At 47.3% G+C, this 26,723-nt stretch overlaps 1 protein-coding gene across 1 annotated transcript; it reads right to left on the bottom strand.

Moving 5' to 3' along the window:
- Positions 1-210: 210 nt before the first annotated feature.
- Positions 211-3,554, bottom strand: LOC123116432 (tyrosine N-monooxygenase). Its single transcript, XM_044537388.1, has 2 exons — positions 2,550-3,554; positions 211-987 (listed from the first exon to the last, which is right to left on the bottom strand). The coding sequence occupies exons 1-2, from the start codon at positions 3,552-3,554 to the stop codon at positions 331-333; spliced, it is 1,662 nt and encodes a 553-aa protein (XP_044393323.1). The 3' UTR covers positions 211-330.
- Positions 3,555-26,723: the final 23,169 nt, after the last annotated feature.

Raw genomic sequence — 26,723 nt, forward strand, 5'->3', positions numbered from 1 at the left:
AATGTGAGCACCAAAACTTACCCTGCTGGGCTGGGGATACTACTCTCCACCTAACCACTCAATCACAGCTTATATTTCTTTACGAACAGAGGAGTCTTATACTCTATTTCTTTACAGAAAGAGGGTGGTCCAGCTCTGTGGTCTCCACCGGTTCACTGGCAGCTGGGTTCGTCATCACACAACTACTTTATTCGACAGTACATACAGAACTGAGAAAAGGAACGCACGATTTTACTTATTCGATACAGCACTTTGACTGCAGATACCGGGGCTCAGACACGTACGCCCGCGGGCACGTACAGCAGCTACACAGAGCATTTCTCCTTCCTTCTATAGCTGTCGCGAGGAGCAGTCGTACTCAGGCCCGTAGAGATGCGCCGGCAGCCGCGGCTTAGCCTGCAGACGCAACGGCTCCGCCAGCACGAGGCTCGCCTCCGCCTCGCGCAGCTCGACTCCGTCCACGCCGGGCGGCATGCTCCACGTGAACCCCTGCAGGAGCCGCGCGAACAGCATGACGGTGAAGAGGGTGCCCAGCGCGATCCCGGGGCAGCCCCGCCTCCCGGTGCTGAAGGACACGAACCGCAGCTCTGGCTCGCTGAGCGCCACGGTGGCCTCGTCGCCGGCCAGGTGCCGCTCCGGCCGGAAATCGAGCGGGTCGGCCCACACCTTGGGGTTCCGCCCGAGGGCGACGCGGCTCAGGACGACCTGGCTGCCCCTGGGGACCGAGTAGCCGGCGACGGTGGTGTCGGCCATGGCGACGCGGGGCGGGTTGAACGGGTGGTACGGGTGGAGGCGGAAGGCCTCCCGGATGCAGGCCTTGAGGTAGTTGAGGCTGCGGAGGTCGGGCTCCTGGACCAGCCGGTCCCGGCCGACGACGGCGTCGAGCTCCTCCATCGCCTTCCGCATGAGCTCCGGCTTGTTCATCATCTCCGCGAGCGCCCACTCCACCGCGTTCGATGGGTTGTCCACGCTAGCAATCATGATATCCTGCATGCATGCATGCAATAAAGTCAGTCCATCGGTCTCTGCTGTCTCAGCAATGGCTGCCGTGCGGACATATCCGGAGTCAGCTGACCGATTAGGCACGTGAGAGCAGCAAATTTTATATATCCAACGCAGAAGTTGCCATATTGAATAGTCCGATTACTCTGGGTCCACTACAATTGTGGTTGGGAGAAGGAAGGGTGGAAAATGGCAAATGGGAAATTTTTCTAGCTGCTGCAGAAAACGTAAAGGTCGGGCAGTGGCCTTTTGTAGAGCCATGGGAGTGTGAGGGTGTATAACATTAAATAATGATTTAAACTTATATGGTTTCGCTAATGAAACCTAGGAGAAATCTGTTGTCTTTGACTGGGTTTATTATTCTCCTTTATATTTGATGTCAAACTTTGATCATAGATTTAACGAATAAAACATAAGTTTTGTGTATTAGTTGTATACTATTCAGAACTTCTTTCAAATACAAATCAATTGATACGAATTCTATGATATATAACTTACATTTTAATAATTAAATCTATGATCAAATTTTGACAAAAAAATATAAGGAGGGCTAGTAAAACCGGATGGAGGAAGTACTATCTTATTGATTTTTTACTTTGTTTATTAATACTTTTTCTTAAGTCAAACTATTTAAAGTTTGATTAAATGTACATTAATTGTAATCGAAATATGTCAAACAATAAATTTTTAAAATATCAAATAATTAAACTGTGAAAACATTTTTGATTATGTATCTGACGATATTGAATTGGTCTTATGCATGTTGATACATAGACGTAATCAAACTATAGGAAATTAAACATAAGCCAAAATTAATATGTGAAATAAAAATAATAAAGAGGAATTTTTTAATCACAAATTGGGCTAGAATGGAATTGCAAAAGTGGAGAAAGGAAGAAAAATGATCGCCACAAATAAGGTTTACCCTTTTTGGAAAAAAAACAGTATTACCCAGCTTCCCTTCGTACGAAGACGAAAAGCAACTTGTTAGTACTCCCTCTGATCCATATTATTTGATGCCCAAATGGATGTATCTAGGCATATTTCAGTGCTTGATACACCGTTTGAGCGACAAATAATATGGATTGGAGAGAGTATATCTTTGCCATTGCTTCATGTCTATTATATGGTATATCCAACTTCGTTTTGTACATATAATTGTGAGAAAATATTCGAGTATATGCCAAATTTGGTATGGGTAGTGATAAAAGGCCAAATTTAAAGCCCAACTTAACTTTGGTACATTCAAAGTCGAATTTGCCTCTCTTTTTTTCCTCGACTTGTCCTATGAATTTTGATTAAAAAATTGAAACATGTTAGGTATTAGCAATATTATCTACGCCATACTTTTTTTCCAGAATTTTTTAAATTTTTTTAAAGACGATGCTCCAGATATACTCCCCGTACGATCACCCGATTCAAGATGAACATCTTTAAGGTCTCCTGCACATGACTTTGATCATCGTCTTTCTATATATGAATGAAAGTATACTACTACTAGAATAATACTGTACTACTGTAGCACATAAACGCAATGAATAACTTACAATGGCCTGTGCCTTGATCTCTTCCACGGTGAGGAGCGGCCGGCCGCCCGCGCCGTCAAGCGAGGCGAGCACGTCGAGGAAGTCGGCAACGTTGCGCCGCTCGCCGGCTTTCCGCAGCAGCCGCCACTCCTCCACCCGCTCCTCGATGACGGGGTCGTGCAGCCGGTTCAGCGTCCTCATCACGCCCCTGATGACCTTCTCGTGGCCGTCCAGGTCGAGGCCAACCAGCGCCGGGAAGTAGTCAGACACGGCGAACGCGTCGAGGTAGCCGAGCACCGCGAACAGCGCGTGCACGTGCTCCTCTTCGTCGGGCCCCGGCGCCCCGACGGCGTCCGGCTGCTGGTCGCGGAAATGCCGCCGCCCCAGGGTGAGCCTCCGGATGAGGTTGCCGCAGAAGTGCCTGGCCACGCGGCGCACGTCGACGACGACGCCGCCGGCATTGCATTGGGCGTGCACCCACCGCAGCATGTGGTCGGCCTCCTCCTCACGGGCGCCGCGGAGGCGGTGCTCGGTGGCCGGGGAGAGCACCTCGGCTGTGAGGACGCGCCGCATCTTCCTCCACTGGTCGCCGTAGGGGGAGATGCTGGCGCTGCGGTAGCCCACGCTGAAGGACTCGGCCGCGAACGTGGCCGGGCGGTCCGCGAACACGGCGTCGTTCTTGCGCAGCACCTCACGGGCCATCGCGGGGCACGCCACGACGACGACGTGCACGGGGCCGAGGCGCACGCGCACGATCTCCCCGCCGGCGTCCTCCAGCAGGCGGTGCAGCCAGCGGAAGACAGGCTTGTTTGCGAGCATCTGGTGCATGTTGCCGAGCACTGGCAGCCCCGCGGGCCCCGGCGGCAGCCCGCCGCGCTTGGACAGGGTGGTCTTGCTGCTGTGTCGCCTCAGGAATGCAAGAAGGAGCATGATGGTGGCAGCCGTTGCGGCTAGCATTGCAAGCGCCGGTGCGCCGGCGTTCACTAGTGGCATGGTGGCAGTGGCGTTGGGAGAGCACTTCTCCATGTTGTGGCCGTGGGTTGAAGTCTAGCTCAATATAAAGGTGGAGATCGCGCCTAGGGGCTTTAGGGTATTGGTCTTTGCGGACCGATTTGGATTAGTAAATGTAAATGCAGGTGGAGATCGTGCCTTGAAGACAGGAATTTGGTCCGGTTTATAGTAAGACATGTGCGTACTTCTAGGTCATTCATTTGACTAACTAAATATGAGTTATATGTCACCAAAAGTATATAATTCAATTCTTAGGCGGATGTAATTTGTAAACATATATTTTCATCACATATAATACATATATAGCTACTCCCTCCTTCCGTCTATATAGAGCCTAATGTGTTCTTCAAGACCACCTTTGACTATTGATAAGATTAATAATACATGAGATGTATAATGTGAAAATTATGTCATTGGAAGCTCCTTTCACGTACGAATTTGATGGTATGTTTTGTGTAACTTGCATGCCATATATTATTGCTCTAACACTTGGTCAAAGTTAGCCTCAAAAAACGCATTAGGCCCTATATAGATGAAACGAGAGAGTAGTTAAATTCTCAACCTGGAATGACGTGCATGCCCTGTAAACCGAGACGGAGGAATTATCAGGTTGCCAGTGATGGAAGTATCATAGCTACTGTTGCGAACTAGGCAATCTTAATAAAATAACATAAAATTAAATAAAATAAATAAGAGGAGCGAATCGATTCGGCATGGTAAATATAAACGCAGATGAAGATCGTGTAGATATGGTATTGGTTGAATTGATTCTGAACATTAAATGTCTGAGCCAAATCCAGGGCAGAGCAATCTACTACTGTAGATAGATAGATAGGGGAAGAGCGACGATAAATGAAAACTTGACAGGTGGAAGCAGAGTAGCGTGGGAGCTCGTGATTCATGCAGCAGCAGCGCACAGTCAGCACTCGGCAGTGCAATTCAAGACGACCCATGGTGCCAGCACGCACGCAGACGCAGCAGAGCGTGCATGGGGAATTCACTGCCGCCATATATAGCGCCGGACGTCAGGACGTGCAGCGCCAATCTGATCTGCCATATAGTTGACGAGAAGACTTGACCAGTGATGGAAGTTGACGAGGAATGGTGCAGATCTTGATCGATTAAGCATGTAAAATGCACCGGCTACACGCATGCATATGTTGGGTAGAAGGATTAAGGTGGTCGTGAGCCGTGGCGCCGTGACGGTGAGATGGCCGGAGCTTCGCGAACCGCAGGGCGGCGAAAGATCGAGGCCGTGACGAGTCTGTGACGCGGAGGGTACGGGGACGCTGCGAGAACCGCTGCGTGTGCACTGCTTGCCAACAGTCGAAGTACGTGGCAGCAGGAAGGCACGGGCGTACGGCTATTTGTCGGCCAATGGGACTTCAATTCTTTCTCCTTTCTCTTGTTCTTTTTTGGTAGAATGGGGCCTTGCAAATTTAGTTACTGCTCTGGCTCGTCAGGTTGGGAACTTCAATGGCGACGCCGCCCAACGGCCACCTGATCGATCTCACGCTTCTCTCTGCCGCCGCGTGCACCACCTCTAGGATGGCCTCCAACATGCATGCTGGCGCATGTTACCTCACACCCCTAGGAGCATCTCCAGCCGCGCCCCCAACAAAGCCCCCCAGGCGACTTTTCGATCGCCGGCGTTAAAAAATCGGCCCAGTCGCGTCCCCTGGGGCCCATTTTTCGCCGGTTCGGGTCAAAATTGGCGCCGCGGACCCAACCCGAACCCGGCGCGTGGGGGACATTCGGGGGCGCCGGGCGAATCGTTTTTGGAGCGAAAGCGCCGCGTGGCAGCCGCGTCAACGACACCGTCCGCCTCGTCTTCCTCGGTTTCCCGCGGGGAATCAATGGGGCTGCCGCCGGTCACCTTTTCCATTGCTTCCTCTCACGGGCGGCGCGTCACGAGGCTGCGCGCCGACGCGCGCCGACGCCTCCCCTCCTTCGGCTATATATGGTCTTGCTCGCCTGCGTTGAAGTGCCACCTCAGCCCTCCCTCTCCCGCCGATCTCTTCTCCCCAGCCACTCCCTCTCCCGCCGATCTCTTCTCCCAGCCACTCCCTCTCCCCGATGGCCGAGCATTTCCCCGGAGACGAGGCGGCCACCAACGGCTTCGGCCGCCGTTCGCTCCGCGAACAGGAGTCCTGGCTGCTGTCCCACGCGAACATCCCGGCGTCGTCGGACATGCGCGCCGGGCCGACGGGCTGGAGGCTCAGCAATGGAGGAGTGCCCATTCCCCCGTTGCCCGACGCCGTCACCATGCCATCGTACTTCGCCGACGAGATCGAGATCGCACGCGCCTCTCTCACCGACGCCGAGCGCTTCCTTCCCCAGTACGCCGCCGACAACAACGCGGCTTGGGCGGCGTACTTCGAGCGCCGCCAGCAGCAACGACTGGCGTCCACCAACGGGGCGCCGGTGGTCGGCGACACCAAGAACAGCGAGGGGCGCCACCTCTGGTGGGGCGTCCACGGCCGCACCCTCGACGGCGTGCTGGCGCACCTCGAGGGCGGCAACAACCCACCGTTGGCGTACCCCCCGGCGAGGATGGCTGCCGCGACGCACCGCCGACGCGACGGGCAATGGGCGTCGAGGAGGTTCGGCTCCTCCTCCTCCTCTTCCTCGTCGCGTTCTTCCTCCCACTCCTCCGGCACTCCATCGCTGCTCGACGTCAAGGCCGAGCCCGTGGCGGAGACGCCGCTCAGCCGGCGTACACGCAGTGCCGGCATCGTCATCAGCGAGGGCGGCCGGCGCGCCTCCTCGTCGGCTCCTCCCCCGCGCTTCGTCAAGCCGAAGATGGAGCCGGGTCTCGCGCCGGTGAAGACGGAGCCGGGGCTGGCTCCGGGGAAGACGGAGCCGGGGCTGCTGGCGCCGGTGAAGGCGGAGCACGGCGAGGTCGAGCTCGACGACGACGCGGACCTTGAATGGGCACGCCAAGACTCCCTGAAGATGGCGAGGGAGCGCCAGCGCGCCGCCCTAGAGCGCTTCACGCAGCGCCGCCGAGGCCGCGACGAAGGCGGCGGCGTCATCATCGACGACAGCGACGACGACGATGACGCGCCGCCGCCGCCGCCACCAACCGGGAAGGGGTCCAGCAGGGGCGCCCGAGTCAAGGAGGAGAAGGCCGACGATGGCGGCGACGACGGCGACTTCTCGGCCTCCAGCAAGTTTTTTTGACTAGTTTTTATATGTAATAGCGTGTTTTAGCCCAAATTTACGAATATAAAAGCCCATGTTTGCCGAAAAGTGGCGTGTTTCAGCCCAAGTTTGTCTATTTTTTTACGCCTGGGGCCGGCCCTGGGGGCGGCGGCTGGGGGCCAACTCACCCCCAGACCCACTTTTTGCGCCGGGTCACGCCCAGGCGGCGATTTTAGGCGCCCCCTGGGGGGCCAACGGCTGGAGATGCTCTAAGCAAGTCCTGTATTCCTTGTTATTACGGTGGCGCATCGTGAACATAGTTCGATGCGCCTTCAGGCATTTGTTTTGGTGGATCTAACATTTTGAAACACATAAACTTTTAGAAGTCGTCCATGCAGAGCATGAGACGTCGCGTCCGTGATGTACGAAGCAATTCACCACCCCGAAGAAGAGAACATCGATAAGGACTTGTAGAAACTCCAAAGACAATGAAAGCAGTCCGAATCTAAATGGATCCATCAAAAACCTAAACTGGGTGGATCCCGTCGGAGGCACAAAACCTCACATCCCCGCCGGTGATAAGAACACCAATGAAACGGAGAAAAGGGCGGAAAAATGATTATTCCTAAACGGTGATAAGACCACCACGTCAACCCAAAACAAATACGAAGACTCCCTAAAGAAAATCTGACACAAATTACCCACATCGTTGTCCATCAAATCCGGATCTGAGATCGAACTTACCATCGTCAAGGGCCATGCACCGACACTGTCTTCTCCGGTGTCCTAGCCAGGCTGGTCCACCACCGAAGCTCGCGGTGTTGGATTCGTCCGGCCGCTGCCAGCTTCACCAACACCGCCGTCGAGCATCGCCCGGCGAAGGCCTCCACTCGAGCCCCCGTCTCCTTCTCCGACCGCAGCAACCCTCTAAGACCTCCAAGACATTCTCAGGAAAGCCTCCCATGAACTGGACCTCCCACCCATCGTCGACACCATGTGGGCTTTGACCGACAACGCGCCCTCACGACGAGAAGGGAAGGCAGCTAAGGTTAGGAGCATCGCCTTAGCCTCTCTCTCTCTCTCATAGAGCGTTATAGGGAAACGGTTTCAAAGGTTAGGGTATGGCTTAATATCTCCGAGAGCATATATAATATGGAGCGACGAAATATATACAAAGGTTATCCCGGAACCATGGATGATGGCAAAAAACTTACCAAAGGGGGGTGGTTCCAGTCGCAACAAAGCATCTGACGAACGCCACTACACGTGAAGTGTAGCTGACCGCTTAAGCTCATCTCTAATTTGAACCCTTCGAAATCCAGAAACTCTCATATTGAGACCTTTTGGGAAGTTAAACTCTAGCTAACAGAATTCTCGAACCTATAGTTTGTCAAAAAAATTGTGGAGTTAAACCTCAAAAGATTCATTTCCTGCTCAAATTTGGGCAGGAAACACTCATTCTCTCCCAATCTCGTATGTTCTCCTCTCGTAGAAAAAAATGGCACAACCGCCGATGCCGCCCAATTGACCTACATGCCCCTCCCACCAATGCAGCTCCTCCCCCCTCCCCCTGACCAAACCCTATCTTTCCATGCCGCCCTCAAACCCTACCTTTAACTTATCTCATCTTAGCCTTAATTTATCTCTAATAAATGTGATCTACTTTAATTGTGTACTAAGATGTTGTGTTATGGAATACAATGTATAATTGTGTGCTATGTGGCCCTAATATAGTTTTAAATTTGAGTTTCAAATGAGATGTTTGTGCACGATATGACTTCTCAGGAGTTAAATTTGAGGGTTCGGTTAGCTCCATACATTTTTAAATCCTCGTATTTGAGGAGGAGTGTGAGGAGCAATCTTTTGGAGGTTTGGTTAGAGATGGCCTAAGGCACACATTCCATTTGAGGAGCCATGGTACTTTTGGATTTGGTAGCTAAAAGGGATAGAGTCTCGTGCCAGTTGCCACAACAAAGTCTTGATCTTTAGGGCATTGTGGAATGCACTTCACATGTGTTTGGAAATGGGATACTATGGCTACCAAGAGAATATTGAACATAAGGACTTCGCTGAGTAGTTAGTGCATGGCTCCATGGATGAGGACACAACGGGACATGCATCGTGTCTCACATCATTACATTATTGGTATCGTCGTGCATCCTCCCATTACGCTAACTCCTATATCCTCATGCCCAAAGGTACATCATGTGGTAAGTGAATGGGACATCTATCACCCTGCAAAACTTGATCGACCCAATTCATAGAATTTGGGTGCATGTTAAAGTAAAAGAGGGAAATGGGCTTTTAGGGAGCGCTACACCATTCCTAATTTGCTGCCTGACCCCTGACTTAAATAAATGCTTGATCAGATGCAAACTTTTGCATAATTGGGAACCACCTTGCACTGAGCAGGATAAGATGCCAAGGGTGCCATATTTGGGCACTATGGTAGATTTGATCCTTCAGCCGTCACATCACGAACCAGTTGACCAGGTAGTGCTAACTCTATGTTCCAGCTCATTCCCAAAATTAGTTGGACATATGCGTTTGTCAAAGGTCGTATAGATATTATTCACCAAGAAAGTAAAACTGAACATATATGAGTCCGTGAGGATAAGCATGCCGATGGAATAGAACAACTTTCCTTGTCACGACTCCACTGATGGGTTGGACACTTTCTCGGCAGGGTCCCACTCGACGATATTGACTAGATAATTTTCTCTGCGTTGCAACAAGAGCATATATGTCCTAATATGTTGGCATGTGACGGTACGCCTATCACTTGTAGATTGATGAGCTATTTTTTTTAGTTTTTTCATGCAATCACCTTGATTTACTTATCATCTTATTGTTAAGTACTTATTTCATAATAGTTTATTGTCTTACCAAAAAAGCATTATTTTATTTGATAAATCAATGAGGCATGGGGCAGTTGATGAGGATTTAGGAAAACCGTATAGGATATAAACAAGACATGGGACGAAAAATGGGAAGGAGGGAGGGGTTATGTACTTTGGGAGGTTGGACGGAAGGAAGAGTGAAACGGGAACCTTACGGTTCTTTTTGATAGATATAGATAGATAGATCGATCGATAGATACATAGATAGATATATAGATAGATAGATGGATGGATGGATGGATAGATAGATAGATAGAGATAGAGATATAGATATAGATATTGATATAGATATATAGATGGAGATAGAAATAGAGATAGGCATGACAAGGTAGGAGTATCCATCTTGCATTTAATGGCATTAAAAACTCGAATATGGTCGTGAGGTGATGCCCCATGACATCACCTAGCTTTGAGCAGGTCAACCTTAAGACTCGACATTTTCTCCGAGGACATGAGCGTAAATTTGAGATTTGCAATTTATGTATTGATATGTTCATTTTGCATGATGCTTTTATGTTGATATTTATTGCATTATGGGATGTTATTTCACATTATGGTACAATACTTATGCCTTTTCTCTCTTATTTTACAAGATTTACAGGAAGAGGGAGAATGCCAGCAGTTGGAATTCTGGACCAAAAAGGAGAAAATTGGAGATACCTATTCTGCACAACTCCAAATGTCCTAAAACTTTACGGAGAATTGTTTTGGAAGATATAAAATATATTGGGCGAAGAAACAACAAAAGGGTACCCACTAGGTGGCCACAAGCATGGGGCGCACCCCCAGGGCTTGTGGGCCCCCTAGCCATCGTCTGCTGCCCATCTTCTGCTATATGAAAGGTTTTGACCTAGAAAAAATCACAAGGAAGCTTTCAGGACGAAGCGTCGCCGTCTTGAGGCGGAACCTGGGCACAATCTAGGGCTTCGACGGAGTTATTCTGTCGGGGAAACTTCCCTCCGGGAGGGGGAAATCGAAGCCATCGTCATCATCAACGATCCTCTCATCGAGGGAGGGTCAATATTCATCAACATCTTCACCAGCACCATATCCTCTCAAACCCTAGTTCATCTCTTGTATTCAATCTTTGTCCCAAAACCTCAGATTGGTACCAGTGGGTTAGTAGTAGTGTTGATTACTCCTTGTAGTTTAAGCTAGTTGGTTTATTTGGTGGAAGATCATATGTTCAGATCCTTAATGATATTTATTACCCCTCTGATCTTGAACATAAACATGCTTTGTGAGTAGTTACGTTTGTTCCTGGAGACATGGAAGAAGTCTTGTTATAACTAATCATGTGAATTTGGTATTCGTTCGATATTTTGATGAGATGTATGTTGTCTTTCCTCTAGTAGTGTTATGTGAACATCGACTACATGACACTTCACCATGATTTGGGCCTAGGGCAAGGCATTGGGATGTAATAAATAGATGATGGTTGCTAGAATGACAAAAGCTTAAACCCTAGTTTATGTGTTGCTTCGTAAGGGGTTGATGATGGAAGTTGACGAGGAATGGTTCAGATCTTGATCGATTAAGCATGTAAAATGCATCGGCTACACGCATGCATATGTTGGGTAGAAGGATTAAGGTGGTCGTGAGCCGTGGCGCCGTGACAGTGAGATGGCTGGAGCTTCGCGAACCGCAGGGCAGCGAAAGATCGAGGCCGCGATGAGTTTGTGACGCGGAGGGAATGGGGATGCTGTGAGAACCGCTGCGTGTGCACTGCTTGCCAACAGTTGAAGTACGTGGCAGCACGAAGGCACGGGCGTACAGCTATTTGTCGGCCAATGGGACTTCAATTCTTTCTCATTTCTCTTGTTCTTTTTTGGTAGAATGGGGCCTTGCATTTAGTTACTGCCCTGGCTCGTCAAGTTGGGAACTTCAATGGCGCCGCCGCCCAACGGCCACCCGATCCCCCGCTTCTCTCTGCCACCACGTGCACCACGTCTAGGATGGCCTCCAACATGCATGCTAGAGCATGTTACCTCAGACCCCTAAGAAACTCCTGTATTCCTTGTTATTACGGTGGCGCATTGTGAACATAGTTCGATGCGCCTTCATGCATTTGTTTTGGTGGATCTAACATTTTGAAACACATAAACTTTTAGAAGTCGTCGATGCAGAGCATGAGACGCCGCGTCCGCGATGTATGAAGCAATTCACCACCCCGAAGAAGAGAACATCGATAAGGACTTGTAGAAACTCCATAGACAATGAAAGCCGTCTGAATCCAAATGGATCCATCGAAAACCTAAACTGGGTGGATCCCGTCGGAGGCACAAAACCTCACATCCCCACCGGTGATAAGAACACCAATGAAACGGAGAAAAGGGCGGAAAAAAGATTATTCCTAAATTTGGAAAACGTCACCACCACATCAACCCAAACCAAATACGAGACTCCCTAAAGAAAACCAGACACAAATTAACCACATCGTTGTCCATCAAATCCGGATCCGAGATCGAACTTACCATCGTCAAGGGCCATGCACCGACGCTGTCTTCTCCGGTGTCCTAGCCAGCCTGGTCCACCATCGAAGCTCGCGGCGTTGGATTCGTCCGGCCGGTGCCAGCTTCACCAACGCCGCCGTCGAGCATCGCCCGGCGAAGGCCTCCACTCGAGCCCCCATCTCCTTCTCCGACCGCAGCAACCCTCTAAGACCTCCAAGACATTCTTAGGAAAGCCGCCCCTGAACTGGACCTCCCACCCATCGTCGACACCATGTGGTCTTTGACCGACAATGCGCCCTCACGACGAGAAGGGAAGGCAGCTAAGGTTAGGAGCATCGCCTTAGCCTCTCTCTCTCTCTCATGGAGCGTTATAGGGAAACGGTTTCAAAGGTTAGGGTATGGCTTAATATCTCCGAGAGCATATATAATATGGAGCGACGAAATATATACAAAGGTTATCCCGGAACCATGGATGATGGCAAAAAACTTACCAAAGGGGGATGGTTCCAGTCGCAACAAAGCATCTGACGAACGCCACTACACGTGAAGTGTAGCTGACCGCTTAAGCTCATCTCTAATTTGAATCCTTAAAAATCCTGAAACTCTCATATTGAGACCTTTTGGGGAGTTAAACTCTAGCTAACAGAATTCTCGAACCTATAGTTTGTCACAAAAAATTGTGGAGTTAAACCTCACAAGATTCATTTCCTGCTCAAATTTGGGCAGGAAACACTCATTCTCTCCCAATCTCGTATGTGCTCCTCTCGTAGAAAAAATGGCACAGCCGCCGATGCCGCCCAATTGACCTACATGCCCCTCCCACCAATGCAGCTCCTCCCCCCTCCCCCCGACCAAACCCTGTCTCTCCATGCCGCCCTCAAACCCTACCTTTAACTAAGCTCATCTTAGCCTTAATTTATCTCTAATAAATGTGATCTACTTTAATTGTGTACTAAGATGTTGTGTTATGGAATATAATGTATAATTGTGCGCTATGTGACCCTAATCTTGTTTTAAATTTGAGTTTCAAATGAGATGTTTGTGCATGATATGAATTCTCAGGAGTGAAATTTGAGGATTCGGTTAGCTCCATACATTTTTAAATCATCGTATTTGAGGAGGAGTGTGAGGAGCAATCCTTTGGAGGTTTGGTTAGAGACTGACTAAATCACACGTTCCATTTGAGGGGCCATGGTACTTTTGGATCTGGTCGCTAAAAGGGATAGAGTCTCGTGCCAGTTGCCACAACAAAGTCTTGATCTTTAGGGCATTGCGGAATGCACTTCACATGTGTCTGGAAATGGGACACTATGGCTACCAAGAGAGTATTGAACATAAGGACTTTGCTGAGTAGTTAGTGCATGGCTCCATGGATGAGGACACAACGGGACATGCATCGTGTCTCACATCATTACATTATTGGTATCGTCGTGCAACCTCCCATTACGCTAACTCCTATATCCTCATGTCCAAAGGTACATCATGTGGTAAGTGAATGGGACATTTATCACCCTGCAAAACTGTTGGAAATATGCCCTAGAGGCAATAATAAAAGGGTTATTATTATATTTCCTTGTTCATGATAACTGTCTTTTATTCATGCTATAACTGTATTATCCGGAAATCGTAATACATGTGTGAATACATAGACCATAACATGTCCCTAGTGAGCCTCTAGTTGACTAGCTCGTTGGTCAAAGATAGTCATGGTTTCCTGACTATGGACATTAGATGTCATTGACAACGGGATCACATCATTAGGAGAATGATGTGATGGACAAGACCCCCTAAGCATAGCACAAGATCGTGTAGTTCGTTTTGCTAGAGCTTTTTCAATGTCAAGTATCTCTTCCTTAGACCATGAGATCGTGTAACTCCCGGATACCGTAAGAGTGCTTTGGGTGTACCAAACGTCACAACGTAACTGGGTGACTATAAAGGTGCACTATAGGTATCACCGAAAGTGTGTGTTGGGTTGACACGGATCGAGACTGGGATTTGTCACTCCGTATGACGGAGAGGTATCTCTGGGCCCACTCGGTAATGCATCATCATAATGAGCTCAAAGTGACCAAGTGTTTGGTCACAGGATCATGCATTACGGTACGAGTAAAGTGACTTGCCGGTAACGAGACTGAACGAGGTATTGGGATACCGACGATCGAGTCTCGGGCATGTAACGTACCGATTGACAAAGGGAATTGTATACGGGGTTGTTCGAATCCTCGACATCGTGGTTCATCCAATGAGATCATCGAGGAGCATGTGGGAGCCAACATGGGTATCCAGATCCTGCTGTTGGTTATTGCCCGAGAGCCGTCTCGGTCATGTCTACATGTCTCCCGAACCCGTAGGGTCTACACACTTAAGGTTCGGTGATGCTAGGGTTGTATGAATATGAGTATGCAGCATACCGAATGTTGTTCGGAGTCCCGGATGAGATCCCGGACGTCACGAGGAGTTCCGGAATGGTCTGGAGGTGAAGAATTATATATAGGAAGTGATATTTCGGCCATCGGGAAAGTTTCGGGGTCACCCGGTATTGTACCGGGACCATCGAAAGGGTCTCGGGGGTCCACTGGGTGGGGCCACCCATCCCAGAGGGCCCCAAGGGCTGAAGTGGGGAGGGGAACCAGCCCATAGTGGGCTGGTGCGCCCCCCTTGGCCCACCCCCTGCGCCTAGGGTTGAAACCCTAGGGGGGGGGGGCGCCCCACTTGCCTTGGGGGGTACTCCACCCCCTTGGCCGACACCCCCTTGGGAGATTGGATCTCCCAGGGCCGGCGCCCCCCCCTGGGGGCCTATATAAAGGGAGGGGGGAGGGGGAAGCCGCACCCTGAAGTTCTGGCGCCTCCCTCCCCCTGCTACACCTCTTCCTCCTCCGTCACGTGCTTGGCGAAGCCCTGCCAGAGTGCTGCTGTTTCACCACCACCACGCCGTTGTGCTGCTGCTGGAGCCATCATCATCAACCTCTCCTTCCCCCTTGCTAGATCAAGAAGGAGGAGACGTCATCCGCTCCGTACGTGTGTTGAACGCGGAGGTGCCGTCCGTTCGGCGCTAGGATCTCCGGTGATAGGATCACGACAAGAACGACTACTTCAACCCCGTTCTTTTGAACGCTTCCGCTCGCGATCTACAAAGTGGTATGTAGATGCATCTCCCATGACTCGTTGCTTAGATGAACTCATAGATGAATCTTGGTGAAACCGTAGGAAAAATTTTAATTTTCTGCAACGTTCCCCAACAGTGGCATCATGAGCTAGGTCTATGCGTAGTTCTCTATTGCACGAGTAGAACACAATTTTGTTGTGGGCGTAGATCTTGTCAACTTGCTTGCCGCTACTAGTCTTTTCTTGCTTCAGCGGTATTGTGGGATGAAGCGGCCCGGACCAACCTTACACATACGCTTACGTGAGACCGGTTCCACCGACTGACATGCACTAGTTGCATAAGGTGGCTGGCGGGTGTCTGTCTCTCCCACTTTAGTTGGAGAGGATTCGATGAAAAGGGTCCTTATGAAGGGTAAATAGAAGTTGACAAAAAAATCATGTTGTGGTTATTCGTAGGTAAGAAAACGTTCTTGCTAGAACCCAATTGCAGCCACGTAAAAGATGCAACAACAATTAGAGGACGTCTAACTTGTTTTTGCAGCAATTGTCATGTGATGTGATATGGCCAGAAGTTGTGATGAATGATGAATGATATATTGTGATGTATGAGATCATGTTCTTGTAATAGGAATCACGACTTGCATGTCGATGAGTATGACAACCGGCAGGAGCCATAGGAGTTGTCTTTATTTTTTGTATGACCTGCGTGTCATTGAAGAACGCCATGTAAATTACTTTACTTTATTGCTAAACGCGTTAGCCATAGAAGTAGAAGTAGTTGTTGGCATGACAACTTCATGAAGACACAATGATGGAGATCATGATGATGGAGATCATGGTGTCATGCCGGTGACGAAGATGATCATGGAGCCCCGAAGATGGAGATCGAAGGAGCTATATGATATTGGCCATATCATGTCACTACTATATAATTGCATGCGATGTTTATTATTTTTTATGCATCTTGTTTACTTAGAACTATGGTAGTAAATAAGATGACCCCTTATAATAATTTCAAGAAAGTGTTCCCCCTAACTGTGCACCGTTGCTAAAGTTCGTCGTTTCGAAGCACCACGTGATGATCGGGTGTGATAGATCCTTACGTTCACATACAACGGGTGTAAGACAGATTTACACATGCAGAACACTTAGGGTTAACTTGACGAGCCTAGCATGTACAGACATGGCCTCGGAACACAGAGACCGAAAGGTCGAACACGAGTCGTATGGAAGATATGATCAACATGGAGATGTTCACCGACGATGACTAGTACGTCTCACGTGATGATCGGACACGGCCTAGTCGACTCGGATCGTGTAACACTTAGATGACTAGAGGGATGTCTAATCTGAGTGGGAGTTCATTATAATAATTTGATAAGATGAACTTAATTATCATGAACTTAGTCTAAAACCTTTGCAAATATGTCTTGTAGATCAAATGGCCGCCACTCATGTCAACATGAACTTCAACGCGTTCCTAGAGAAAACCAAGCTAAAAGATGATGGCAGCAACTATACGGACTGGGTCCGGAACTTGAGGATCATCCTCATAGCTGCCAGGAAACAATATGTCCTAGAAGGACCGCTAGGTGATGCACCCGTCCCAGAGAACCAAGACATTATGAATGCTTGGCAGTCTCGCGCTGATGATTACTCCCTCGTTCAGTGCGGCATGCTTTACAGCTTAGAACCGGGGCTCCAAAAGCGTTTTGAGCAACACGGAGCATATGAGATGTTCGAGGAGCTGAAACTAGTTTTCCAAGCTCATGCCAGGGTCGAGAGATATGAAGTCTCCGACAAGTTCTATAGTTGTAAGATGGAGGAAAATAGTTCTGTCAGTGAGCATATACTCAAAATGTCTGGGTTGCACAACCGCCTATCCCAGCTGGACATTAACCTCCCGGATGAGGCGGTCATTGACAGAATCCTTCAGTCGCTCCCACCAAGCTACAAGAGCTTTGTGATGAACTACAATATGCAGGGGATGGTGAAGACCATTCCTGAAGTATTTTCAATGCTGAAGTTAGCAGAGGTTGAAATCAAGGAAGAACATCAAGTGTTGATGGTCAATAAGACCACTAAGTTCAAGAAGGGCAAGGGTAAGAAGAACTTCAAGAAGGACGGCAAAGATGTTGTCGCGCCCGGTAAGCCAGTTGCCGGGAAGAAGTCAAAGAATGGACCCAAGCCTGAAACTGAGTGCTTTTATTGCAAGGGGAAGGGTCACTGGAAGCGGAACTGCCCCAAATACTTAGCGGACAAGAAGGCCGGCAACACTAAAGGTATATTTGATATACATGTAATTGATGTGTACCTTACCAGTACTCGTAGGAACTCCTGGGTATTTGATACTGGTGCCGTTGCTCACATTTGTAACTCACAGCAGGAGCTGTGGAATAAGCGAAGACTGGCGAAGGACGAGGTGACGATGTGCGTCGGGAATGGTTCCAAGGTCGATGTGATCGCCTTCGGCACGCTACCTCTACATTTACCTACGAGATTAGTTTTAAACCTCAATAATTGTTATTTAGTGCCAAGTTTGAGCATGAACATTGTATCTGGATCTCGTTTAATACGAGATGGCTACTCATTTAAATCTGAGAATAATGGTTGTTCTATTTATATGAGAGATATGTTTTATGGTCATGCCCCGATGGTCAATGGTTTATTCTTAATGAATCTCGAACGTAATGTTACACATATTCATAGCGTGAATACCAAAAGATGTAAAGTTGATAACGATAGTCCCACATACTTGTGGCACTGCCGCCTTGGTCACACTGGTGTCAAGCGCATGAAGAAGCTCCATGCTGATGGACTTTTAGAGTCTCTCGATTATGAATCATTTGACACATGCGAACCATGCCTCATGGGCAAAATGACCAAGACCCCGTTCTCCGGAACAATGGAGCGAGCAACCAACTTGTTGGAAATCATACATACCGATGTGTGCGGTCCAATGAGCATTGAGGCTCGCGGAGGATATCGTTATGTTCTCACTCTCACTGATGACTTGAGTAGATATGGGTATGTCTACTTGATGAAACACAAGTCTGAGACCTTTGAAAAGTTCAGGGAATTTCAGAATGAAGTAGAGAATCAACGTGACCGAAAGATAAAATTCTTACGTTCGGATCGTGGAGGAGAATATTTAAGTCACGAATTTGGTACACACTTAAGAAAATGTGGAATCGTTTCACAACTCACGCCGCCTGGAACACCTCAGCGTAACGGTGTGTCCGAACGTCGTAATCGCACTCTATTGGATATGGTGCGATCTATGATGTCTCTTACCGATTTACCGCTATCATTTTGGGGATACGCTCTAGAGACAGCTACATTCACTTTAAATAGGGCACCGTCTAAATCCGTTGAGACGACACCGTATGAATTATGGTTTGGGAAGAAACCTAAGCTGTCGTTTCTAAAAGTTTGGGGATGAGATGCTTATGTCAAGAAACTTCAACCTGAAAAGCTCGAACCCAAGTCGGAAAAATGCGTCTTCATAGGATACCCTAAATAAACCATTGGGTATACCTTCTACTTAAGATCCGAGGGCAAGATCTTTGTTGCCAAGAACGGATCCTTTCTGGAAAAAGAGTTTCTCTCGAAAGAAGTAAGTGGGAGGAAAGTAGAACTCGATGAAGTACTACCTCTTGAACGGGATAGTAATGCAGCTCAGGAAAATGTTCCTGTGATGCCTACACCAACTGAAGAGGAAAATAATGATGATGATCAAGGTACTTCGGATCAAGTTGCTACTGAACTTCATAGGTCCACAAGGACACGTTCCGCACCAGAGTGGTACGGCAACCCTGTCCTGGAAATCATGTTGTTGGACAACGGTGAACCTTCAAACTATGAAGAAGCAATGGCGGGCCCAGATTCCAACAAATGGCTTGAAGCCATGAAATCCGAGATAGAATCCATGTATGAAAACAAAGTATGGACTTTGACAGACTTGCCCGATGAACGGCGAGCGATAGAAAACAAATGGATCTTTAAGAAGAAGACGGACGCGGATGGTAATATTACCGTCTATAAAGCTCGACTTGTCGCTAAGGGTTATCGACAAGTTCAAGGGATTGACTACGACGAGACATTCTCTCCCGTAGCAAAGCTAAAGTCCGTCCGAATCATGTTAGCAATTGCCGCATACTATGATTATGAGATATGGCAGATGGACGTCAAAACGGCATTCCTTAACGGACATCTTAAGGAAGAACTGTATATGATGCAGCCGGAAGGTTTTGTCGATCCTAAGAACGCTAACAAATTATGCAAGCTCCAGCGATCCATTTATGGGCTGCTGCAAGCATCTCGGAGTTGGAACATTCGCTTTGATGAGATGATCAAAGCATTTGGATTTATGCAGACTTATGGAGAAGCATGCGTTTACAAGAAAGTGAGTGGGAGCTCTGTAGCATTTCTCATATTATATGTAGATGACATACTTTTGATGGGAAATGATATAGAACTTTTGGACAGCATTAAGGCCTACTTGAATAAGTGTTTTTCAATGAAGGACCTTGGAGAAGCTGCTTATATATTAGGCATCAAGATCTATAGATATAGATCGAGACGCCTCATAGGTCTTTCACAAAGCACATACCTTGATAAGATTTTGAAGAAGTTCAAAATGGATCAGTCCAAGAAGGGGTTCTTGCCTGTGTTGCAAAGTGTGAGATTGAGCTCGGCTCAATGCCCGACCACGGCAAAAGATAAAGAAGAGATGAGTGTCATCCCCTATGCTTCAGCCATAGGATCTATTATGTATGCCATGCTGTGTACCAGACCTGATGTAAACCTTGCCGTAAGTTTGGTAGGAAGGTACCAAAGTAATCCCGGCAAGGAACACTGGACAGCAGTCAAGAATATCCTAAAGTACCTGAAAAGGACCAAGGACATGTTTCTCGTTTATGGAGGTGACGAAGAGCTCGTCGTAAAGGGTTACGTTGACGCTAGCTTCGACACAGATCTGGCTGACTCTAAGTCACAAACCGGATACATGTATATGTTGAATGGTGGAGCAGTAAGCTGGTGCAGCTGCAAGCAGAGCCTCGTGGCGGGATCTACATGTGAAGCAGAGTACATGGCAGCCTCGGAGGCAGTGCATGAAGCAATTTGGGTGAAGGAGTTCATCACCGACCTAGGAGTCATACCCAATGCGTCGGGGCCGATCAAACTCTTCTGTGACAACACTGGAGCTATTGCCCTTGCCAAGGAGCCCAGGTTTCACAAGAAGACCAGGCACATCAAGCGTCGTTTCAACTCCATCCATGAAAATGTTCAAGATGGAGACATAGATATTTGCAAAGTACATACGGATCTGAATGTCGCAGATCCGTTGACTAAACCTCTCTCGCGAGCAAAACATGATCAACACCAGAACTCTATGGGTGTTCGATTCATCACAATGTAACTAGATTATTGACTCTAGTGCAAGTGGGAGACTGTTGAAAATATGCCCTAGAGGCAATAATAAAAGGGTTATTATTATATTTCCTTGTTCATGATAACTGTCTTTTATTCATGCTATAACTGTATTATCCGGAAATCGTAATACACGTGTGAATACATAGACCATAACATGTCCCTAGTGAGCCTCTAGTTGACTAGCTCGTTGGTCAACAGATAGTCATGGTTTCCTGACTATGGACATTAGATGTCATTGACAACGGGATCACATCATTAGGAGAATGATGTGATGGACAAGACCCAATCCTAAGCATAGCACAAGATCGTGTAGTTCGTTTTGCTAGAGCTTTTTCAATGTCAAGTATCTCTTCCTTAGACCATGAGATCGTGTAACTCCCGGATACCGTAAGAGTGCTTTGGGTGTACCAAACATCACAACGTAACTGGGTGACTATAAAGGTGCACTACAGGTATCTCCGAAAGTGTGTGTTGGGTTGACACGGATCGAGACTGGGATTTGTCACTCCGTATGACGGAGAGGTATCTCTGGGCCACTCGGTAATGCATCATCATAATGAGCTCAAAGTGACCAAGTTTTTGATCACGGGATCATGCATTACGGTACGAGTAAAGTGACTTGCCGGCAACGAGACTGAACGAGGTATTGGGATACCGACGATCGAGTCTCGGGCATGTAACGTACCGATTGACAAAGGGAATTGTATACGGGGTTGTTCGAATCCTCGACATCGTGGTTCATCCGATGAGATCATCGAGGAGCACGTGGGAGCCAACATGGGTATCCAGATCCCGCTGTTGGTTATTGCCCGAGAGCCGTCTCGGTCATGTCTACATGTCTCCCGAACCCGTAGGGTCTACACACTTAAGGTTCAGTGACGCTAGGGTTGTATGAATATGAGTATGCAGCATACCTAATGTTGTTCGGAGTCCCGGATGAGATCCCGGACGTCACGAGGAGTTCCGAAATGGTCCGGAGGTGAAGAATTATATATAGGAAGTGATATTTCGGCCATCGGGAAAGTTTCGGGGTCACCCGGTATTGTACCGGGACCACCGAAAGGGTCCCGGGGGTCCACCGGGTGGGGCCACCCATCCCGGAGGGCCCCAAGGGCTGAAGTGGGGAGGGGAACCAGCCCATAGTGGGCTGGTGCACCCCCTTGGCCCACCCCCTGCGCCTAGGGTTGAAACCCTAGGGTGGGGCGCGCCCCACTTGCCTTGGGGGGTACTCCACCCCCTTGGCCGCCGCCCCCCTTGGGAGATTGGATCTCCCAGGGCTGGCGCCCCCCTGGGGGCCTATATAAAGGGAGGGGGGAGGGGGCAGCCGCACCCTGAAGTTCTGGCGCCTCCCTCCCCCTGCTACACCTCTTCCTCCTGCATCACGTGCTTGGCGAAGCCCTGCCGGAGTGCTGCTGTTTCACCACCACCATGCCGTTGTGCTGCTGCTGGAGCCATCATCATCAACCTCTCCTTCCACCTTGCTGGATCAAGAAGGAGGAGACGTCATCCGCTCCGTACGTGTGTTGAACGCGGAGGTGCCGTCCGTTCAGCGCTAGGATCTCCGGTGATAGGATCACGACGAGAACGACTACTTCAACCCCGTTCTTTTGAACGCTTCCGCTCGCGATCTACAAAGTGGTATGTAGATGCATCTCCCATGACTCGTTGCTTAGATGAACTCATAGATGAATCTTTGTGAAAGCATAGGAAATTTTTTAATTTTCTGCAACGTTCCCCAACAAAAACTTGATTGGCCCAATTCATAGAATTTGGGTGCATGTTAAAGTAAAAGAGGGAAATGAGCTTTTAGGGAGCGCTACACCATTCCTAATTTGCTGCCTGACCCCTGACTTAAATAAATGCTTGATCAGATGCAAACTTTTGCATAATTGGGAACCACCTTGCACTGAGCAGGATAAGATGTCAAGGGTGCCATATTTGGGCACTATGGTAGATTTGATCCTTCCGTCGTCACATCACGAATCAGTTGACCAAGTAGTGCTAACTCTACGTTCCAGCTCATTCCCAAAAGTAGTTGGACATATGCGTTTGTCAAAGGTCGTATAGATATTATTCACTAAGAAAGTAAAACTGAACATATATGAGTCCGTGAGGATAAGCATGCCGATGGAATAGAACAACTTTCCTTGTCACAATTCCACCGATGTAATGATGTAGACTTTTTTTATTGACTAGATAATTTTATCTGTGTTGCAACAAGAGCATATATGTCCTAATATGTTGGCATGTGACGGTACGCCTATCACTTGTAGATTGATGAGCTATTTTTTTAGTTTTGTATGCAGTCACCTTGATTTACTTGTCATCTTATTGTTAATTACTTATTTCATAATAGTTTATTGTCTTACCAAAAAAGTATTATTTTTTTGATAAATCAATGAGGCATGGGGCAGTTGATGAGGATTTAGGAAAACCGTATAGGATATAAACAAGACATGGGATGAAAAATGGGAAGGAGGGAGGGGTTATGTACTTTGGGAGGTTGGACGGAAGGAAGAGTGAAACGGGAACCTTACGGTTCTTTTTGATAGATATAGATAGATAGATAGATAGATAGATAGATAGATAGATAGATAGATAGATTGCCAGATAGATAGATGGATGGATGGATAGATAGATAGATAGATAGAGATAGAGATAGAGATAGAGATAGAGATATAGATATAGATATATAGATGGAGATAGAAATAGAGATAGGCATGACAAGGTAGGAGTATCCATCTTGCATTTAATGGCATTAAAAACTCGAATATGGTCGTGAGGTGATGCCCCATGACATCACCTAGCTTTGAGCAGGTCAACCTTAAGACTCGACATTTTCTCCGAGGACATGAGCGTAAATTTGGGATTTGCAATTTATGTATTGATATATTCATTTTGCATGATGCTTTTATGTTGATATTTATTGCATTATGGGATATTATTTCACATTATGGTATAATACTTATGCCTTTTCTCTCTTATTTTACAAGATTTACATGAAGAGGGAGAATGCCAGCAGCTGGAATTCTGGACCAAAAAGGAGCAAATTGGAGATACCTATTCTGCACAACTCCAAATGTCCTAAAACTTTACGGACAATTGTTTTGGAAGATATAAAATATATCGGGCAAAGAAACAACAAAATGGTACCCACTAGGTGGCCACAAGCCTGGGGGGCGCTCCCCCAGGGCTTGTGGGCCCCCTAGCCATCGTCCGCTGCCCATCTTCTGCTATATGAAAGGTTTTGACCTAGAAAAAACACAAGGAAGATTTCAGGACGAAGCGTCGCCGTCTCGAGGCGGAACCTGGGCACAATCTAGGGCTTCGGCGGAGTTATTCTGTCAGGGAAACTTCCCTCCGGGAGGGGGAAATCGAAGCCATCGTCATCATCAACGATCCTCTCATCGAGGGCAGGTCAATATTCATCAATATCTTCACCATCACCATATCCTCTCAAACCCTAGTTCATCTCTTGTATTCGATCTTTGTCCCAAAACCTCCGATTGGTACCTGTGGGTTAGTACTAGTGTTGATTACTCCTTGTAGTTGAAGCTAGTTGGTTTATTTGGTGGAAGATCATATGTTCAGATCCTTAATGATATTTATTACCCCTCTGATCTGGAACATAAACATGCTTTGTGAGTAGTTACGTTTGTTCCTGAAGACATGGAAGAAGTCTTGTTATAACTAATCATGTGAATTTGGTATTCGTTCGATATTTTGATGAGATGTATGCTGTCTTTCCTCTAGTAGTGTTATGTGAACATCGACTACATGACACTTCACCATGATTTGGGCCTAGGGGAAGGCATTGGTAAGTAATAAGTAGATGATGGTTGTTAGAATGACAAAATCTTAAACCCTAGTTTATGTGTTGCTTCGTAAGGGGCTGATTTGGATCCACATGTTTCATGCTATGGTTAGATTATCTTAATTCTTCTTTCATAGTTGTAGATTCTTGCGAGAGGGGTTAATCATAAGTGGGAGGTTTTTCCAAGTAAGGACAACACCCAAGCACTAGTCCACCCACATATCAGATTATCAAATTAAGGAACACAAATCATATGAGCATGATGAAAACTAACTTCACAGTATTTCCCATGTGTCCTCGGGAGCACTTTGCTTTATATAAGAGTTCGTCCAAGCTTATCCTTAGCTATAAAAGGATTGGGCCACCTTGTTGCACATTTGCTACACTTGTTACTTGTTACCCGTTATGAATTATCTTATCACAAAACTATCTGTTACCGATAATTTCAGTGCCTGCAGAAAATACCTTGCTGAAAACTGCTTGTCATTTCCGTCTGCTCCTCGTTGGGTTTGACACACTTACTTATCGAAAGGACTACGATTGATCCCCTATACTTTTGGGTCATCAAGACTCTTTTCTGGCACCGTTACCGGGGAGTGAAGTGCCTTTGGTGAGTGGAATTTGGTAAGGAAAAAAAATTATATTACGTGCTGAAATTTACTATTACCTGTCACTATGGAAAATCATCCTTCGAGGGGTTTGTTCGGGGTATCTTCACCTCGACCGGAAGAACAAAGAGTTGCTCCTCAACCTACTGCACCTACTAAATATATTTATTATGAAATTCCTTCGGGTATGATAGATAAGCTGCTAGCTAATCCTTATGCAGGAGATGGAACATTACATCCTGATATGCATCTAATCTATGTGGATGAAGTTTGTGGATTATTTAAGCTTGCAGGTTTGCCCGAGGATGAAGTCAAGAAAAATGTCTTTCCTTTATCTTTGAAGGGAAAGGCATTGACATGGTATAGGCTATGTGATGATATTGGAGCTTGGAATTACAACCGATTGAAATTGGAATTTCATCGGAAGTTCCATCCTATGCATCTGGTGCATCGCGATCGGAGTTCATTGGTACGGATCGGTGCTATACAAACGGATTTTAACCCCTGTCCGTGACGGCATTTGGAACCGTCGCCAAGTGAGTGTGGGCGATAGGGGGGGTCCTTCCCACACGACCCAGAAACTGTCGGGGATAGGGAGCCAAGATGCATATAAAGTACTCCTACTCGTTTGTGCTCGCATTGCCATCACAATCAGTATTTTGTGGTGCTACGTTTATGATGCGCGGCCCATCACAAACGGTTCACTATTATAGAACGTGTATGATAAGCATACAATCACACACATTCGCTTTTCCCAAACCGTATGCGATAACTAATTAAGAAGATTAGCTAATTGTCGTACGAGTGTCGAATAAGATTACGAAACGTCGGACCATCGTAACATCTTCGTACACGACAAATATTGCACATGCTATTCTATGGTGCAATGTTTACGATGCATACTTCATCACAAACAGTTCATGGTTGTGAATCGTGTACGGTAAGGCAACCATCACAAACGTTTAGTTTGCCCGACCATTTGTGATATTGTCTGACATCACACATGCTTTGCAAATGGAAACTATGTGCACGCTTGCACGCGTTTCCTCTCTGTGAACCATCTCGGATTATGGTGTACATCGCAAACATTTGTGTTTTACCAACCATGTGTGCCGTAATGACCTGGAGAGCGTAATTTCACCGTAATTTAATTGCTGCTATATCAAATTGTACCGGATTTGAATTTGAATGTATGCTATAGCTTTATTCATATCCATCAGGTTCAGACACCCAATGCATTATTCGATTCATAGGTACATATCAAGAATTACATAAGAACCAAATAAAGAATGATGAACCACAGATGTATACTTGGACTATTAAAGACGGTAAAGAAAGAGGCAAAATACATTCTGGTTGCTGAACAAGGTGAAGCGGAATGCCCATATTGTGCTCTCCTCCATGCAGAAGGCACGCACGACTCTAGTCCAACCCCTTGTGATGGCCGACCGCCCATCCTTCACGGTCTTCATGAAAACATCTAGATAATCATCATGTTCTGGTAGAAATACTTTAACCTTTGCATGCCCACCAATCATCTAGTTTGAGAGGTAATCTTGAGTAAACTGCTTTGGGAACAACTGCAAAGGAAAAAAGATTCAGACATTGTCATCTAACACAACTCATTATGGGCAGTAAAAAGAAGGCTACAGAGTTCTTACTTACCATCCTGTACTTGACTGTTGTATTGGATAAAGTGTAAACAAATAGTTTAATTGCCA

This window comes from Triticum aestivum, chromosome 5B (genome assembly GCF_018294505.1).
Source record: "Triticum aestivum cultivar Chinese Spring chromosome 5B, IWGSC CS RefSeq v2.1, whole genome shotgun sequence".
NCBI lineage: Eukaryota > Viridiplantae > Streptophyta > Magnoliopsida > Poales > Poaceae > Triticum > Triticum aestivum.

Excerpts from the sequence above, each read along its gene's own strand:
- LOC123116432 (XM_044537388.1), bottom strand. The coding sequence starts at position 3,554 with ATGGAGAAGTGCTCTCCCAACGCCACTGCCACCATGCCACTAGTGAAC. Across the intron at positions 988-2,549 it reads AGATCAAGGCACAGGCCATT|GATATCATGATTGCTAGCGT; the intron begins GTAAGTTATTCA and ends GCATGCATGCAG.